The 17,520-nt window shown below is 40.5% G+C and overlaps 1 protein-coding gene across 4 annotated transcripts; it reads left to right on the top strand.

Moving 5' to 3' along the window:
- The first annotated feature begins 3,628 nt into the window (after positions 1 to 3,628).
- Positions 3,629 to 15,782, top strand: kcng1 (potassium voltage-gated channel, subfamily G, member 1). 4 transcript variants are annotated; one of them, XM_003439045.5, is made up of 4 exons: positions 3,629 to 4,270; positions 5,215 to 5,354; positions 11,171 to 12,007; positions 14,170 to 15,782. In XM_003439045.5, exons 3-4 carry the CDS (start codon positions 11,225 to 11,227, stop codon positions 14,947 to 14,949), a joined length of 1,563 nt encoding a protein of 520 aa, XP_003439093.1. In that variant the 5' UTR covers positions 3,629 to 4,270; positions 5,215 to 5,354; positions 11,171 to 11,224; the 3' UTR covers positions 14,950 to 15,782. The 4 variants fall into 4 exon arrangements, with proteins under 4 accessions (XP_003439093.1, XP_013129765.1, XP_019205809.1 ...); XM_013274311.3 differs by having other exon boundaries at positions 5,198 to 5,354; XM_019350264.2 differs by having other exon boundaries at positions 3,629 to 5,354.
- Positions 15,783 to 17,520: the final 1,738 nt, after the last annotated feature.

Genomic DNA, 17,520 nt, shown 5'->3' with positions numbered 1-17,520 from the left:
AAAATGCCCGTGGATAAATGCAGAGACACTTGGCCACATTTAAATGATTACCAGCAGGCTTTATTCTTTAAAACCACAAGCTTTTAGAAAATCGATATTTAACTCTTGAAACTTAGTGGGTCCATCTTCACAGTTATTGTGGGTACAAGTCCATTCTTATGTGCCGGGCAGTCTGAGTGATCGTGTCCTTGAGGTCAATTAGCCTTGAGGGAGATAATGAGTCTGGTGCCCCAGCTTTACCCTGCTGCTTAAGACCACTGCGGCCACACTTTAAAGACGTTATTCACAAAGCCTCATTTCATAGCTGTGAGTAAGAAAAACTTCCTGACTTGACAGAAAACGAGTTTATTTCACTTTGTAGAGTAATCAGAACTTTGGAGTGCTTTTCAGATCAACCGCTACTTTTGCCAAACACTCATCCTAATTAGAAGTGGAATGTCAGATGTCTAAGAAGATAGAAAGGGAAGATGCTACCTGAACTTTCCCGTTCCAGTAGATGTATAAACATAAAACTGCAGAAGTCTCACATACATCACCAACATCAGGAAACAAATGAAGGTAAATATGCAAAGCATGATGACAGATAGACAAACTGACTGAAATGGGACTCTCAATCATGTTGGTGCCATTAATGTGTTTTGGAACAAATAACATGGCTCGCTGTGAGGAACAGACTGTACAATAATTTTTTTGCTTCAGTTTTGTTGAGTGAACTTCTAATATCTCTTTTTCTACTCAGCTTTAATTAGCAGATGTGCGTCTGCCTACAACAATTTTCTCTTAAAATGAAAGTGAGACGCTGCACTGATTAAAACCTTTGAAGATACATTAAACATGCATAAAATTGTGACAAGATATGAAACGATAATGCCTGATACTGTACTTGTCAGTTTTAACATGCGCATACACTTAAAATAGCACATGCAAGTTTGGAAGTACAAAATTTGAGACACAGCATGCCATTTGGGTGTAGCTTTAATACTGTGCAAGAAAGTGATTAATTTCCTCACATGTACCCAGCCTAAAAGGTCCCTTTTATATTTTATCATGTGTGGTATCTGATCCTATGATACCACTGCTATCAGGAAGTCACTATTCATGATCTGTAAACATTTGGAGATAAAGTTGCCTTTGAGGTCTGCATTTTATTTTTAGGTACTTTTAGGGGTTCAGAGTGTCTTCAAAGCTGGAAATTCAACCCTTAAATCAGTAAACCAAGGTGAAAATATTAATCATTGAGAGAAGTGGTGAAGAGGTGTAATTTCGGGTACATTAATTCTCAACAAAAAGGTTAAAAGTGTATCAGCAATTAGCAATCAGCAATCAGCAGGTGAACACCTGTAGACACAATCATTGCCAGTGCTGGCTTGATGAAAACACTTCACTAAACATCCAGTTTAAGCATCCGATTCTTGTTTTATTTAACTCTTTTTGTATAATATTTGGATGATGTTCTACACTAAGTCACCCGGTGGCTGCTGCTCATATGTATGAGGAAGCACAGCGTGTCTGAATCCTGATATACTTTGATTAATAACTAATAATTGCAAATCCAACAAAGGTGGATTTGTTGCTACTGTGATTTCAGAATCTATTTAGGCCCCTTGTTTGAGCACTGCAGCATAGCTGGAGCTCTCCTAGCACCCATAAACTGGCCCACTCGAGTGTCAAGCCAATATCTGCATATATTAAGACTTAGTCATGAAAAACAACAGGCTGTCTTTAATGGGAAAATAAAAATACTCTGCAGACAAAGGCTGCAACACACATTTTTTTAGCAGCATAGCCCTAAAAGTGACCGTGTTAGTCTGTTAATGACGTAAGCATCTGTGCCAAATAGATCCAACAGAATAAATGTTCATTTTAGAAGAAATACAGCTTTTGCTTTGCTGAATGATTTCTCTGTGCTTTGACTTGGGTCAGTTTTATACAATTCATTTGCTAAGTTTTATAAAATAAAATAAAATAGCTGTGTGTGATTCTGGATGGAAAAAATACAGGTAAATTAGGACGAATCAGAGACTCTCTAGGTAGGTCTCAAGGCTTAAGCTACCAGATTCACTCCTTTGTAAACTCTTCTATACTTGTAAACTATGTAAAGCCACAAAACACATGTGAATTTTAGATGCTAACAGAATCTATTGACAGATAATGATATCTGCAGTATTTAGATAAGTAAAAGCAGACTAAAGTCTAAAAACTGGTTCAAACATTTATTAGCAGTAAAGATTCCTGTAATGCTGCTTTCCTGGATTTACAAAAGAAGGTGTCAAAAATCCCCTTCCCCCCCAGTGAAATGCTCTTACAGTACTGCTCGACATACTTGTAATGGATTTTTATATGACTGGCTTAGTTTCCTCCATTGTTGACAATGTCACTGAATAAACACTCAGACAAACAAATGTCTCCTCACTATAATGAGAGTCAATTTTAAATCACATTCATTCATTGCGGTCTGCTTATTTTAGAATCTAGTGTCATTATTACTTTTTATTCCTTCTACTTTGATTTTGATTCCTTTTTGCTGTACTACCTCCTCCTTCTTGTGTTTTTAGTTGACATTTTTTTAATGTGGGCAATACCCTTGCTCCTGTCATGTATGATCAGCCTTTTTTTGCAAACACATTTAGACTGTGCATCTTGTTTGGAATGTGCTAAATCAATAAACCTGACATTCTTCATAATCCCTGCTTGCACTGAAGCCCCTTTGTCTCGCAGTCTTGAATATGGGGGCGCTTGTTAATCTTGAAATGATCACATAACACACAATATTGCTACGGTGGATTGGCTCTGTGTAAGCTCAGTCAAATTGACGTGCAGTCTGGATTGCAACAGCGCACAGAGATGATAATCATTTAACCTTGTTTGTTTGTTTTGACAGGAGACATATCTCTTATGCCCCTCAGTATGAAATCGGCATTGTAGAAGGCGAGTTTATTATGAGGATATTATGATTTTTTGGGCCACAGGGATTTCTGTCTCTTTTTCCTTTCTAGGAAATGTTGTGAGTGTACTATTTTCATTCCAGGACTGTATCACAATCTTTAGTTGCCTTCAGTCACCGATCTAACAGCAGCTCTAACAACTCTATTCTGAGACACAATAGCTCACAGGAATTACACCTGACCCTTCCTTTTCCTTCCAATATGTCTTTTTGAAAAAAGCATACTGAGCGCAACCATAAAATAATAGTACTTTTTACACACTGCAGTCACACACCGCTGACTGAGGAACAAAATTGGACTCTTACATACAAAAAAATGTGCACATTTATTTTTTTTCACCATTATGGGGTCATAACTGAACCGAAGGGGGAATAATATGCTGAGATTGACTTGTCACATGTGGATATATCTTTACTTCTGCAGTTTCGATTTAAGTAGATAAATAAGGGATAATAGGTTTTGTGATAATTCTCAGTGGAGGTACCATATAGCAGAACTACATAAATCAGAATAGATTGATTTTATTTTGGATTTCATTTCCTCAGTCTCTTTGTATATTATTTTTACAGATTTATTGATGATGTTTGGCTTTCACTTCTGGTGGTTATATACTGCTAAAAACTGGCATTATCATCCAAAGGCAATTCAAAACAAGTATTTATTTAAGAAAAAAATCATAAAGGAAAATTACATATATATATTTACTCTGGTTGCAATGAACATTCTCAGTATGAGCCATGCGTTCCACCTCATCATCATACTTCATGTTAGCATTTCCCACCACTTGTCTAAAATTGGACACCCTGGTGAGTGTGAGCCAGCCTACAACCGGCCCTCCCCTCCTCCCTCAGCCAAGTAACCCACTGGACAAATATAAACCTTTGTGTGAGTCTACAATCAAAAGACAGTGATTATTCTCATTTTAAAGGTGAAGGGGGAGTACGGCTCTTTCTAGATGGTGGTTGCCATGGATTTCTCTCAAAAGGTTTTGGTATAATGGCACATCCCACTTCTGATGTCAGCGCTCGAGGAAGGGGGGGAAGAAGGATTCGAGAGAGAAAGCGAGAGTCGAGGGAAAAGGAAAGGGAAGGAGGGAACGAGGGAGGGAGGGCGAGAGGAGGGGAGGCAGCCTGTTGCTCATGATTATCAAATAGCGTTCTCGTACTCCACAAGCCCAGTGCCTTTGCATAGATGGACCAGAGTTGAACGAGGTAGCAGCAGTGCCTGAAAACACACTTCATATTTTCCCTCATGTACATTCCTCTCATCGCCTTCAGGCTTCTTCAGCAAACTAACAGCTGCAGAGGAACTGATCTGAGAGCGCAGTGAGTATGAATTTTTTTGTTTGCTTGTTTTTAAACTTAATGCTTGTTTTATAGAAAAAAACAAACAATACTCCTTAGTTGTAAGTGACACTTTAGGAGTTTTTCTTATTCATGTATGTAAATAGCTGCTTCCTCAGGCTTGATATTATAACTGTGTGCACCATGTGTCTACCTGTTAGTGTTTTTGTAGATCACACTGATGTGCTGTCAGTATTTCTTTTAAAGTAACTTGAAGGGTCCATCAGCAGTGTCCGTTGTAATCAGACTGAGCTAATTAATGGTTTCCTGCGAAGTCCACTTTTCATTAAACGAGGAATTATCTGTCTCGAACAGATGACCGAGACTTGCATGCCCGATGCGCTGCATGTACGCCATGGTAACAAGGGTGCAGCAGCATGACACTGTATGATGTGTAAACATTTACTGAGACAGGGTTCGATGCAGAGACAGATTTTGTCTGCCATGCTCTCTGAGCAGGGACATACATTTGATATATATATATATTATCTTTGCAGTGTCCTTAGACATTAAAAACACTTTTCAAAATCTAATTTTAAGTTGAAAATTGATGCAAGAGAAACTTTTGAACGTGGGAACAACTTCAAGTCCTCAAACAGCGTATCACAGCTTATGTTTCTGTCAGTGAATCCATATGAGATCAGTTCAAACACAGCACATGGTTTCATTCTGAAGATGATTTTAGATAATGGCCCATAATGTGATTAGGAGTCCGCAATGCAAATCCCTCTTTGGAGACCTTGGAGCAGTGATATATGATATGTAATCCATCATCCTCTCTCCCTCCACCAGGTAATTGTGACTCTAATGAGATGAACTAATGACTTTTCCTATTCTAATAACTAATAGTGGCTCTCTGATTCTACTCCACAAAAAAGATCCATAAAGTAATTATAGTATGCTTCTCAGGTGCTTTTATGTTTAAGGTGCCTGAGCGACATAGCCTCTGGTGTCACCGGAGCAAAATCCTGATCTGCTGTTTCCCTGAGCACCAGTGGGTACCCAAAGAGATCTGCAGGCAGTCTCGGACTCAATACAAATCGGGCGATGGATGTGCTTTGAAAGTGTAAGTAAGACAAAGTCCTCTTCTTTCCTTCTGAAGTCTTCTATCTGCAGAGACTCGGATGTGAATTTAGTCCGTCTTCTAAAACGATGGAAACCCTTGGCTCTTTCATGTTCTGATTTGACCGTTTAGGTTTTTAACCAGTTCACGCTGTGCTAAAATGTAAAAATACAACTAACTTAACCAACACACAGATGTGGTGTCCTTTGACAAGAAAGCTTTTATTTTCTACACTCAACACTGACCATCAAGTGTCTAATTTCCCACTTAAAGGAAAGACCTGTGCAACTGTTAGTTTATGGTCCATTTATACCATCTCATCAGCTTATTTTAAGTTGAGTTGAGTTCTTCTTTTTTCCTTGCTGATCTTTTAATCAACCGGTGCGAGCACCTTCTGTCACTTCGGCCTGCAGGGACTTGCGCTGCGCCCTAGTGCAGAGGTCTTTTGAAACACTCTGTCTAAAGTGACAGACAGTTGGGTCTTCTCTGCAGTGAGGTTGTGATGCCTGCACACATGCCTGCTGTCGGAGCCACTTTTATCTACTGCTTGTGAAAAACAAATTATTTACACAGCCCTGAAAGATTAGGTGGTCGGATGATTGCAGCTCGACAGGAAAAGGGCAGCAAGAGATGAAAAGTGAGTATCGGTTAATGCACACAAACGATGCAGAGAACTTAATGTTATGCAATCTTTATATAATCAAGTTAGAGGAGCACTCGCAAATGGTGAGAGTGTGCAATCATCCACTCAGGAAAATTCCTGAGATGAAAAAGAAAAACACATGCTGTCGTTATACATCGGATGTGAGTGATGGGTGTAAAGTTGAGGTGTTTTGTGTGCTGACTAAATATTGTGTGTCACAGTTTGTCAGGGATCAGAGGACGAGAAGTGCTGAGGCATATTATGGAGCAGTGAGGTAGAAGCCTAGAGAGTCGGTGGGCCGGCTCAGACTGCGTCTGGGGAATAGAGCCCTTTAAAAAGGAAGGACGGGCAGAGGACAGATTGGAAAATAAACTGTGGACAGAAAATGACAGAGGTGTGATGCTTCTCATTTGCTCTTTGTTACACGACATTTTATTCCAAGCGAGACACGAAGAAGTACTTGAATTTCATTTCAATAACTGACTTTTAAGCTTTTAAAACGACATCACACAAAAAAAAACATTTTTATAAAATGAAGGGTGGTTTATTTTATAGATGCATTTCATTCTGTTGGAGTTTTGCACTCCAGTTGAAACTGAACAGTGAGCAGGATGAAAACGAGTGGCCATTAGTGCTGAGATAGCTCATTACTGAAACATATTATCTGCACAGAATACTTGTCTGTACCTCAGAAGTAGAGAGCAGCGCACTGTGGTGGACCACAGACAGAGTTGGGGAGACATTTATTGCCCTGGAGCTATACTGTAGCTTCTTCCAGGGTTCTCGGCATGCATTAATACCACCCACAGCCAACAAAAAAGAAACACTTTTGTTTACAACTATTCCTGCTTGAATTACTGTAAGGAAAGGTCTTCGGGGTAGGATTGCTTCTGGCATGCCTGACTGTTTCAGTGTTTAACCAGATTTCAGAGAGAGAGAGAGAGGGAGAGAGAGAGAGAGAGAGAGAGACAGTTGGGTCTTGGCAGCTCTTGCGGTCCATTTCTGGAAACACCATCCTCTTATAGTCCATTAGAGAACAGTGAGCTGTTAAGGGAATAGGAGCAGAAGTGGTTGTTGGGGAGAACAAAAGGAACATTGTGTGGTTTAAATGGTCATTAAGCCTGAGAGGACATGACTGACATGACTTCATTGTCAGGTGACATGCGTTTTTCTGGAACATCTTTATAGAGAGCATTTATTTTACAGCACGTTATTGCTTTAAATATGGTTGGAGGGCTACATGCAAGAAAATAAGACCGAACTCTACACTTTGAACAGCTGCCACTGGAAAGCTTAGAGGTTTAGATTTTCATCAGAAACACTGACAAAAATTCGATACTCATCAAATTACCATGTGTCTGTATTTCACAGAATGAGTCAAGCTGAATTGCAAATCTTTGATTCAGAGACAGATTGGTAAAATCTGTCTTACACAGCACTTCCAGCAATATGGAGATATGCAGCAATAAATAGTCATCGCTAAGTAAACTATTTGTATCTCTTTGCTGGGACAAACACACAGACACTCTTCAGATGTTCATTTTTACTATTAAAATTTGAATATGAACCACCCATACTGAACAAAATTCTTTAACACATGCCTCTGCAGGCAGGTAAAATGAAAATAACAGACAGATCTCAGCAGTTACAACACATTTCCTTATTTTTAAAAGGCTTATGATTTTTCTTAAATTGCTCTTTGATCTTGTGGTCACGATCACTACTGGGCTCTTTAAAATGATCTCAGTCAATATTGGTGGTATTAAAAGTCTCCGAAGACTCTTGAGGAGGGAACCATGGGAAATGCATGCACAATACTGTCAGGCAACTGAGACTCACAACCCAGTGACTCACCAGGCAATCTGGAGAACATGCCCTGTGGCTTAGCTGTGATAACGCTGGCACAGAAAGAGGCCAGACCTCAGCCGATCTGGTGGGGAGAACAGCCTTCGCTGTCTTTGCAGCGTTTCATCTCTCCTTCTCCTTCTAGACTTTGTCCCCCAGAGGAAACATCAGAGGCGCAACATTGCACGGAAAGGAAAACAAAACAAAACAAGAGTTTAAAAAAATGCTCCTGTGACTGCGGAGATGGAAAAGCACAATCGGTTTAAAGGCAAAGTGAGAAATCAAACAGCCTCAAGGGGTTAAGTGTGATTTAATCTAGTAGGAGAGTGGCGTAGGCTTGTGCACATCCACACCGGCGATGCATTGTAGGCGTATTGATGACCTCCACCGCATGGAGGGAGAATGTGAGAAGAATCAAAAAGGAGGGATTTTACATTTTTTGAAAATTTATTTTCATTCTCGTGCTTTGCTTTTGTTTAATGGCACTACTGTTTATTTGGCAGACAGTGTTTATATTTAAAAAAGTGGGAAGCGGCTGTATCTGCATCTGCTGATGGCCTACATGATTTCCCCGACTGCACTGGGGTTTTATTATGATCTGACCTCAGGGGTATTCCATATGTGACCAGTCCAATAAAAGCCAAAAATCTATATCATCAGGAAGTTAATGCAACAAGGCAGAGCACTGACGAGAAAAGCTTCGGGTGGGTTTGCTCTGATTTCAGGGGTGAAAGATGGTGCTGACTGTAATCAGTGGCTCACACAGGCTGACAATGCAGGTGCCTAATAACCATTCAGTTGACACATTCACATCCCCATTTTAGAATCCTTACTCAGAATTTGGCCGTGCAGCAATCCAGGCACTGACATTTTAATTTCTAACTGGCTAACCTGCCTCCCCCTAAATCACTGTAATTGATTAAATTAGTTTGGACAGAGGCCACAAGGCCGTCACTGCACTGGTGATAAAGTGGTGATAAAGTGGTAAACATTTTCCAGTTCCTTCTCTTTCTTATTGTGAGATAGTGCTGCTCTTCTTCTCATGCTCGTCTCTTATTCTGCTGGTAAATGTGCATAAGCTGGCACTCAGAACAACCTGCATAACTGTGTGATTGCACGTTAGTACACACACACCTCAACCGACACCTAACTGCGTTTTAAAGCCTCCCGCTCTAAATGTGAGAGGGCCAGAAATAGCACAGACGGATTATTAAGTGTGTTTGAAAACAGCCTCTTCAGTATCTGTAGGATAACAGTTACATCAGTGAATTACTGAGTCAGTACAGCATCACTGGGTGACAAATCTTTATACAAAAATGTGAGGAGTGAAACTGTTGCCCCCACAAATGTATACTGTTAAGAGTTTAACATTTAATCATGATCTGTTATCTCAGTCAAAAGAAACTAATCCCTCATTGTTATTTGCCCTCCTTTTCAAATGAAAGTAAGAGTACGACTTTGGGGTAAATACATGGAATCAAGTCTCGAAACGGGGACACAGTTAGTCAGGTTCACTCCAAAGTTACATAAATCCACAAATTGTCCCCCAAAGCTCAGTTTTTTCCACTCAAAACATATGACAAGTTAAACTGTTGTCGCTAAAGCATTGTTTCCTCTTCTTTGTCTCCTCATGCTAAGTAAAGTTGAACAGTGCCTCTCTGTTACTCCATAATTAACACAGAAACTTCAGAGTGGTATCAATTTTGCCATTAATCTGAGGACAAATTCTATTTTAAAATGTATAATACAGTAAATATACGAATCTCATGTAGCAAAGCAGGGTTGAATTTCTGTTTATGTTCACCAGATATCTTTGCCCCCTAGTGGCCATTCATTGGCTAATACAGCTTACCTCTCCAGCGTTGAGAGTTTGCACCTTGCGGCTATATAGCACGGTGTATTCACCGAGACCAGTGTGTGTGATCGAGCCAGACACCGGAAGGAGATATCTGCAAATATCGTTCAACGACCAGAATAATATTGTTATGTTTGAATGAATGGCAATAAACAGTATGCAAATTAACCTACAGCAATATGTAAATGTCACCTCAGTTCATTCCCTTGTAAAGTTATGCAATTCACTTTATACTAAACATTTACCTCAAGGCAGAGCAACTGCAACAAATATTATTATTGTCATCATCATCATACTTTCTTTACTTATTGTTGTTGTTACAGGTTCATGTTTAGTAAATTAGATAAGGAAGCAAACAGAAGCAATAATATCAAGTTAAAATAGGTAAAATAGTAAAAAAAGAAAAATACTTGCTGTAACATTAAAGCAGTAATAAGGAAAGTAGGAAAATACTAATAAAATATAAAAGTTTTCCAATGGCGCTGTTCTAAAAGGGACTAGATACTAAGCTAGAGTGCACTATGACAAAATAAATGTTGAAAGACATTTTCAAATGAAGGCCTTATAAAACCAAGAAAGACTTTATTTACAAATGTCTACAGCTGCAGATTCCTGTAAACCCTGAGGCACACTGCTCTGCGGCGCAGACTTAATGAAAGCTACTGCTTCATGACTTCAGTGCGGCTCAAACTTCAGCCTGAGGCTCCAACATGCAGGAAACACCATCCAAGTGGGGAAACGTGCATATTTCAATCTATTTATTCATCACACTTTTAAAAAGAAGAATATTAAGGTTTCACTACAAGTCAGTGTGACATATTTAATGGAAGTAATGTTAATGAAAACAGTCTTCTAGGATTTCACTAATGTGTTTACACATATTAATATTATGCTCGCTGGAGTTTCCCCGCTGTAGCTTTACAATATCTGCAAATTGTGTTGGTGGCAGAATGTTTCACGCAGCTTTCTTGCTTTCATTTCTACAGTGAGTGGGCTGTTCTGCAGGCAGAGATTGTTTACATATTGCTCTGCTTTTCTTATAATGACACGTATCCATTTGAATTATAATGCAAACAGTCTGAGTGCCTCCTGCTGCAGTAAAGTGCATTGTGATGGTATTCATTTGGTAAGAGTGTACTACTCAGTATGTTGGCAGGTGGATTGAAGCACTTCTCACAGTGATATGATGATTTTAACTAACCTGGACGCCATGACTTTTTGTCTCAAGTTTCCTTATATTTCAACCTCATAATTTTGTCTGTTGTTTGCATTTTACTCTTTATCAAATAATAATGGACTTTTCTTTCTCTCTGTGTATTACTAGTCTGTGTAATACTGCTGACTGTAATGGTGACTACCTTGGTCAGGACTCTGTTGCCAAAGAGATTTTTAAACTTCACTATTTAATTAGTTTGGCCCATTTTGTCAAACCTGCACTGGTGCACTAACTTTAGACTCTCTATTGTTTCTGTGAAGGTGACAGTGTGTTGATGGGAGGTTGAGCACAGGGATGTGAGCGCACCAGTAAAGATGACCCTGCTGGCGGGTGATGGCTCTGACTATGACTACAGTGCCCTGAGCTGTGCCTCTGATAACTCCCTCAACCCTCCCCTCCAACAAGAGAAGGAGGCTCACAAGGGAGCCTTCTATAAAAGGGCGCAGCCTGCCCCTGACCTCAGCACCATCCACGATAACACACTCCTGTCCAGTGCCCGTAAACTCCATGCCATTATCAACGTGGGTGGCCTGCGTTACCAGCTGCCTTGGACCACCTTAGAGGACTTCCCCTTGTCTCGTCTGGGCCAGCTGCACCTCTGCAGCAGCTTCGATGAGATTATGCGCATCTGTGACGACTATGATGTCACACACAACGAGTTCTTCTTTGACCGCAGCCCCTGCGCCTTCCGTAACATCCTGACCTTTCTGCGGGCGGGCAAACTGCGGTCCCTCAGGGAGATGTGCGCCCTCTCCTTCAGAGAGGAGCTGCTATACTGGGGGGTTCCAGAGGAGAGCCTGGAGTGGTGCTGTCGCAGGCGTCTGCTGCAGCGCATGGAGGAGTTTGAAGCCATGGAGAGAGCAGAGGAGGAGGAAGAACTCCTGGAGGATCTGCTGGATTCAGACAGTGGCCAAAGGGGACGCGTGGCTGACTCTAGACTCAGTCGGTGCATGGCTAAGCTGAGGGACATGGTGGAGAGGCCTCACTCTGGCCTCCCAGGGAAGATCTTTGCTTGTTTGTCCGTGCTGTTTGTCACCATCACTGCCATCAACTTATCCATCAGCACCATGCCGGCCATGAGGGAGGAGGAGGAGTCGGTGAGTAGAAACGTGATGTTTAACACAGCACATGAAGATTAAAAAATGATATAAAAAAGAAGAGGTTATAAGGCTACAAAAGCAAAACAAAACTTATTGTTTCGGTGAGGTACAGTTGGGACAACAACAGCTTCTGAGGCTCTTACAGCTGATAAATGTGGTTAATATTGTTATGGCATCCAAGTTTTCAAAATAGTTGCCCAGAAGACTCAATTTCCAGTGTCTAAAATTAAAGAACTGCTTAGTTTTGGTTAAATTAATGATTAACCAATTATCTAAATGAAGACAGAAGAAGCAGAAAAGTAACTTGTGCCTAAATATAGTTAGTTTTTGAAGTATTTGTATTAATAAGGAAAAAATGAGAATATCACAAACTTTGCAAATCGAGTCATTTCATTTTAAATTTGACAAACATTTCAAATATAAGAATTTTTTTTGAAACCAATATAGTTAAAACATTTTACCAAAACATGTACTCTGTTTTAATTTCTATTTATATATTTTTAATTCATTTTAATGTATTCGTCATTAAAAGCGCTTTGCACAGCCACAATACATAAAGAGACCATACTGACAATGAATATGTGAACCCAGCAGGTTTATGTCAGGTTTTTTTTTTCTATCCATCCATTTTAAACTGATGTATCCAAAAAGAGGTTATGTGCTTTAAAAAAGAAAAACCCTTAGCCATTAAAGAAAATGCTAATAATGTCATGTCATTTTAAAACCCCATCCCAGTAAGAGAAGGAAGGCTGCTGAGAGAGCCACAGTTTTTTCCCCAAATTAGAATAAATGTTTGAAGACGTCTCAGGCTGCTTTCATGAAATGCTTCCATTATTATGTCTGACTTCAATCACAAACATAATTAGCACCCCAGCTTTTTTAGTCAAATCAAAGGAAAATTGAATATCTGAGCCACACACGTAATCTTCTCGCAGAGTAAAGTGCAAACAGGTTTTGAATTAATTAATTGATGTGTCTTGGAAGCTTTTGTGAAAATTAAATAAAGCAGGCTTTTGATAGAAGTGCAGATTGACTGCAAACTCTTTGATTTCCACTGTGGGGGAAAAAGTTTGTGTTGTTTTTTTCTTTCTTTCTGTTTCAAGTTGTTCAGATAATCAAGTGCAGATACAGTAAGTGTGGGAAATGGGTGGAGTGCAAAACATTCGCTCCTGTACAGTGAGACATTAGCTCAGGGGTGGGCAACTCCAGGCCTCGAGGGCCGGTGTCCTGCAGGTTTTAGATGTGTCCTTGATCCAACACAGCTGATTCAAATGGCTAAATTATCTCCTCAACATGTCCCGAAGTTCTCCAGAGGCCTGGTAATGAACTAATCATGTGATTCAGGTGTGTTGAGCCAGGGTAATATCTAAAACCTGCAGGACACCGGCCCTTGAGGCCTGGAGTTGCCCACCCCTGCATTAGCTGCAGATGAGTTAAACATCACCTCTGTCACACTGTTAAACCAATAAACCTAAGAAAACGGGGGAGGGGAAAATAAGAAAAACAAAATTGAAAAGGAAATGAAAAGCTGCTTGTTGTCTGATTTAGTCACTGATATATTCATCTGACACCCTTGCACTGTATTCTCACTTGAGAGTCTGAATTCGTTTGTTTAAAAAGAAGTGCCGATGATCTCATTCTAACAGCTCCTCAACAAGACGACAAAGCCTTGCATTAAAAGTACACAAGTGTTTCAGGTTATCTGGAGTTTTCAGGTGGTCAGGCCACTTCCTCCTCTGTGGGAGTATGTTTCATAATAATGATATTATTCCCTGATATGGACTGCATTCAGCGGCTATCACAGTATGTGCTTTGAAATGCTTTGAACCATATTTCAACCACGCACTGAATCATGAAGAAAAATACACTGCTTCTGGAAGCGTGGCGGTATCATTTTAGACGCTTTGACCTAAGATTTAGTGCCTAATGACATTCATCATAAATGTAAATGGAAAATTGCTTTTTTCCCCATAACCAAAACTGGTGGTTAGATCTGTAATGAGCCATTATTTTTATTTTTTAATTGTCTTGGCTGCAGTGCTGAGGGCTGCAGACTCCTACCACTGTTTAGCGTTTGAATTTCACACTGAGGTGGCTCCCTCTAGTGATTCGACCTCATCTACATGCTGGTGACCACATTTTGTTTCTTTCCTAAACAGGGGACCTGTTCCCAGATGTGCTATAATATCTTCATTGTGGAGACTGTGTGTGTAGCCTGGTTCTCCCTGGAGTTCACCCTGCGCTTCATCCAAGATCGCAGCAAGCTGACTTTCCTCAGACAGCCCCTGAACCTGATTGATGTGGTAGCAATCCTGCCGTACTACATCACACTAGTGGTGGACAGCACTTCCAAAGGAGAGAAGAGGCTGGGCTCAGGCAACACCTACTTGGACAAAGTGGGCTTGGTGCTGCGTGTGCTGAGGGCCCTGCGTATCCTCTATGTGATGCGGTTAGCTCGCCATTCCCTGGGCCTGCAAACTCTAGGCCTGACAGCACGCCGCTGCACACGGGAGTTTGGACTGCTACTCCTTTTCCTGTGTGTGGCGATCGCACTATACTCCCCCCTGCTGTACTTGATTGAGAATGAAATGGCCACCACACAGGAATTCACAAGCATCCCTGCTACCTACTGGTGGGCTGTCATCACCATGACAACAGTGGGCTATGGGGATATGGTGCCAAGGAGCATCCCAGGTCAGGTGGTGGCTCTGAGCAGCATCCTAAGTGGCATCCTCCTCATGGCCTTTCCCGTCACCTCCATCTTCCACACATTCTCACGCTCCTACGTGGAGCTGAAGCAGGAGCAGCAGAGGCTCCTGCAGAGGAGGACACACTTTCTGCTGCGGAGCCGCATGGCCGGGCTAGGCAGCAACCTGTCCTTAGAGAGTGACATGCTCTTTCCTATAGGGTCGTCTGACACGAGAGAAATGGATGACTGAGACTGCAGGACAACTGAGGACATGAGAGAGCGGGTCTAGAATAGAAACCAAGGATGAAGGAGGTAACGCATGGGATTGAATGTGTAACCAAGACAGGAAGAGAGGCTGACATTTGATGGATTGGCTGGTTGAAAGGGGTGTCAAAAGTGAGACACAGAAGAGACAGAGATTATTTTTTCTTCCCAAAAATGCAGCTTGATTTGTAGCAGTATACACTTAAAGAAAATGATGAAGAGATGAGAGAAAAAATAAGAACAGCAAAAAAGGATCTCTTTATTGAACGCATATAAGAGCAAACATAAATCCAGCTGACAAAAAAGATAAAATACGCATAAACCTCGAGCTTACCAGTGACCTGTAGTGTTAAAAACAGTCATATTCTAAAACATGTGTTTATGAACAGAAGACATGCCTGAAGAGCACAGTCACAGCTTCACATCATTCAACAGCATTGTGATGTTTCTTTATCTCTGGTTTCAGTGGATTTGGTGATGTTGTGTGCTCTCGGGACAGTGCCAGTTAACTGAAGATGCTGTTTGCTTTTGTTAAGTCCCAAAGGTATAAATTTCCTTCCCAACTAAAATTTGACCCTTGATCAACTCATTATTTTCTAACTGCTTTGAAAACATTCAAACTTATGTCGGGGTTCCTTAATAATACTGTGGCACAGCCAGCATCTACACATTACTTATGATGTCCTAACTGTCCTTCTTCTACACTTTGGGGTTCATATGCAATTTTTGAACACGTTCTGGAAATAGCATTATTGTTCTTGTAATTACTGCATTTGCTGTGCATAGCTGTTTATAAACTATATCTCACTTTAAATTGGATTTGAGTGGAATCTCTCCTTTTTTCTGTTGATGATTCATTGATGCCTCTTGTTTTAACTTCAACTTTTCACTTTAGAAACAGGGAATGGAAACTGTTTTACTAAAGCGATGCCTAAAGACATCAACCATGGGAACCAGATTCTCCTGGTGAGCTTCTCTTTCCAGACTGTATCAGTTATATTGTTATAAATTGATATTTCAGTCTCATCTATTCTGTTACTGATGGCTTACACCAGTGGTTTTCAAACTGTGGGCCATAGGCAGTTTCACTGCAGGTGGCATGTGGACGATCAGGGTAAATATATGCAATGAAACAGCAGTGAAAATGTTGTGATGCTAAATTTATTATTTATTTATTATTGACCCTACAATAATACATACAGAGAAAAACCCCACAATCAAATGACCCCCTCTGAGCGAGCATTTTGGTGACAGTGGGAAGGAAAAACTCCCTTTTAACAGGAAGAAACCTCCAGCAGAACCAGGCTCAGGGAGGGGCTGGGCCATCTGCTGCAACCGGTTGGGGTGAAAGAAGGAAGACAGGATAAAGACATGCTGTGGAAGAGAGACAGAGATTAATAACAAGTATGATTCAATGCAGAGAGGTCTATTAACACGTAGTGAATGAGAAAGGTGACTGAAGAAGAAATACTCAATGCATCATGGGAATCCCCCAGCAGCCTATGCCTATTGCAGCATAACTAAGGGAGGATTGAGGGTCACCTGATCCAGCCCTAACTATATGCTTTAGCAAAAAGAAAAGTTTTAAGTCTAATCTTAAAAGTAGAGATAGTGTCTCCCAAATCCAAACTGGAAGCTGGTTCCACAGAAGAGGGGCCTGAAAACTGAAGCCTCTGCCTCCCATTCTACTTTTAAATACTCTAGGAACAACCAGTAAGTCTGCCATGCCAGAGCAAAGTGCTCTAATGGGGTGATATGGTACTGACATAAATGCAGTGATGAAACACAAAGAGGTACAAGTCAGAGGTACAAAGCAGTGATGGACTTAGTGAAGTATTCTAATGAAGTATTTGTCTGTTATACTCTATTTATGCGCTTCCTTTTCACTTACTTAATACAGTAATACCCTTCAGTGCAAAATATACTTCTTGCTACTCTATATTTGTCTTACAGCTAATAGATACATTTTTTATTTATATTTTTAATACAGAATATACAGATTACAAAAAGAGAAGAGAAAAAAAGGCACGGCAGTAGCTGCACACTAACCAAGGGCTGTATTTGGAAGACCTATACCATCTGGTGCAGTTCGTCAACATTGCTCCCAGTTTGGTTGGCTGAATTCAATACACTAGATCGCTAAAGTGGTTCTAATAAGGTGTTTAGTATGTGTATAACATAGGTTTACGTAAATTTCCCCCGACCTCACTCGTCTAGGATTAGTTAAACATCATGCAAAGTTTTAAAATGCTTGCAAAAAGCCAGAAATGCCATGCATGCAAGTTTTTTAATTGTTAGCTCGCTACATGTGCAGGACAAGGAGGGAAATCATAAAACGGTTTCCTTCCCTCTCCGTATAAGAAGAAAGGTTACAGGATACTCCTGGGACAAGCCAGCATGTTTGCTTGTATGCTTTTTATTTTTTATCGCAGGGGTATTGTTAGTACTTGTAAGTAAACTGAAGTACTTCTTTCCTCTGAGTTTAATGTGGAAAGTTGACAGAAGCCTCTAATTCTGCAGCAGCTACTTCGATTTACAAATGCTGCTTCATGGCCAG

Source organism: Oreochromis niloticus, linkage group LG20, assembly GCF_001858045.2.
Source record: "Oreochromis niloticus isolate F11D_XX linkage group LG20, O_niloticus_UMD_NMBU, whole genome shotgun sequence".
Taxonomy (NCBI): Eukaryota; Metazoa; Chordata; class Actinopteri; order Cichliformes; family Cichlidae; genus Oreochromis; species Oreochromis niloticus.
Note: the sequence above shows the minus strand (reverse complement) of the source record. Positions and strands in the feature narration are given on the sequence as shown.

Excerpts from the sequence above, each read along its gene's own strand:
- kcng1 (XM_003439045.5), top strand. The coding sequence starts at position 11,225 with ATGACCCTGCTGGCGGGTGATGGCTCTGACTATGACTACAGTGCCCTG. Across the intron at positions 12,008-14,169 it reads TGAGGGAGGAGGAGGAGTCG|GGGACCTGTTCCCAGATGTG; the intron begins GTGAGTAGAAAC and ends TTTCCTAAACAG.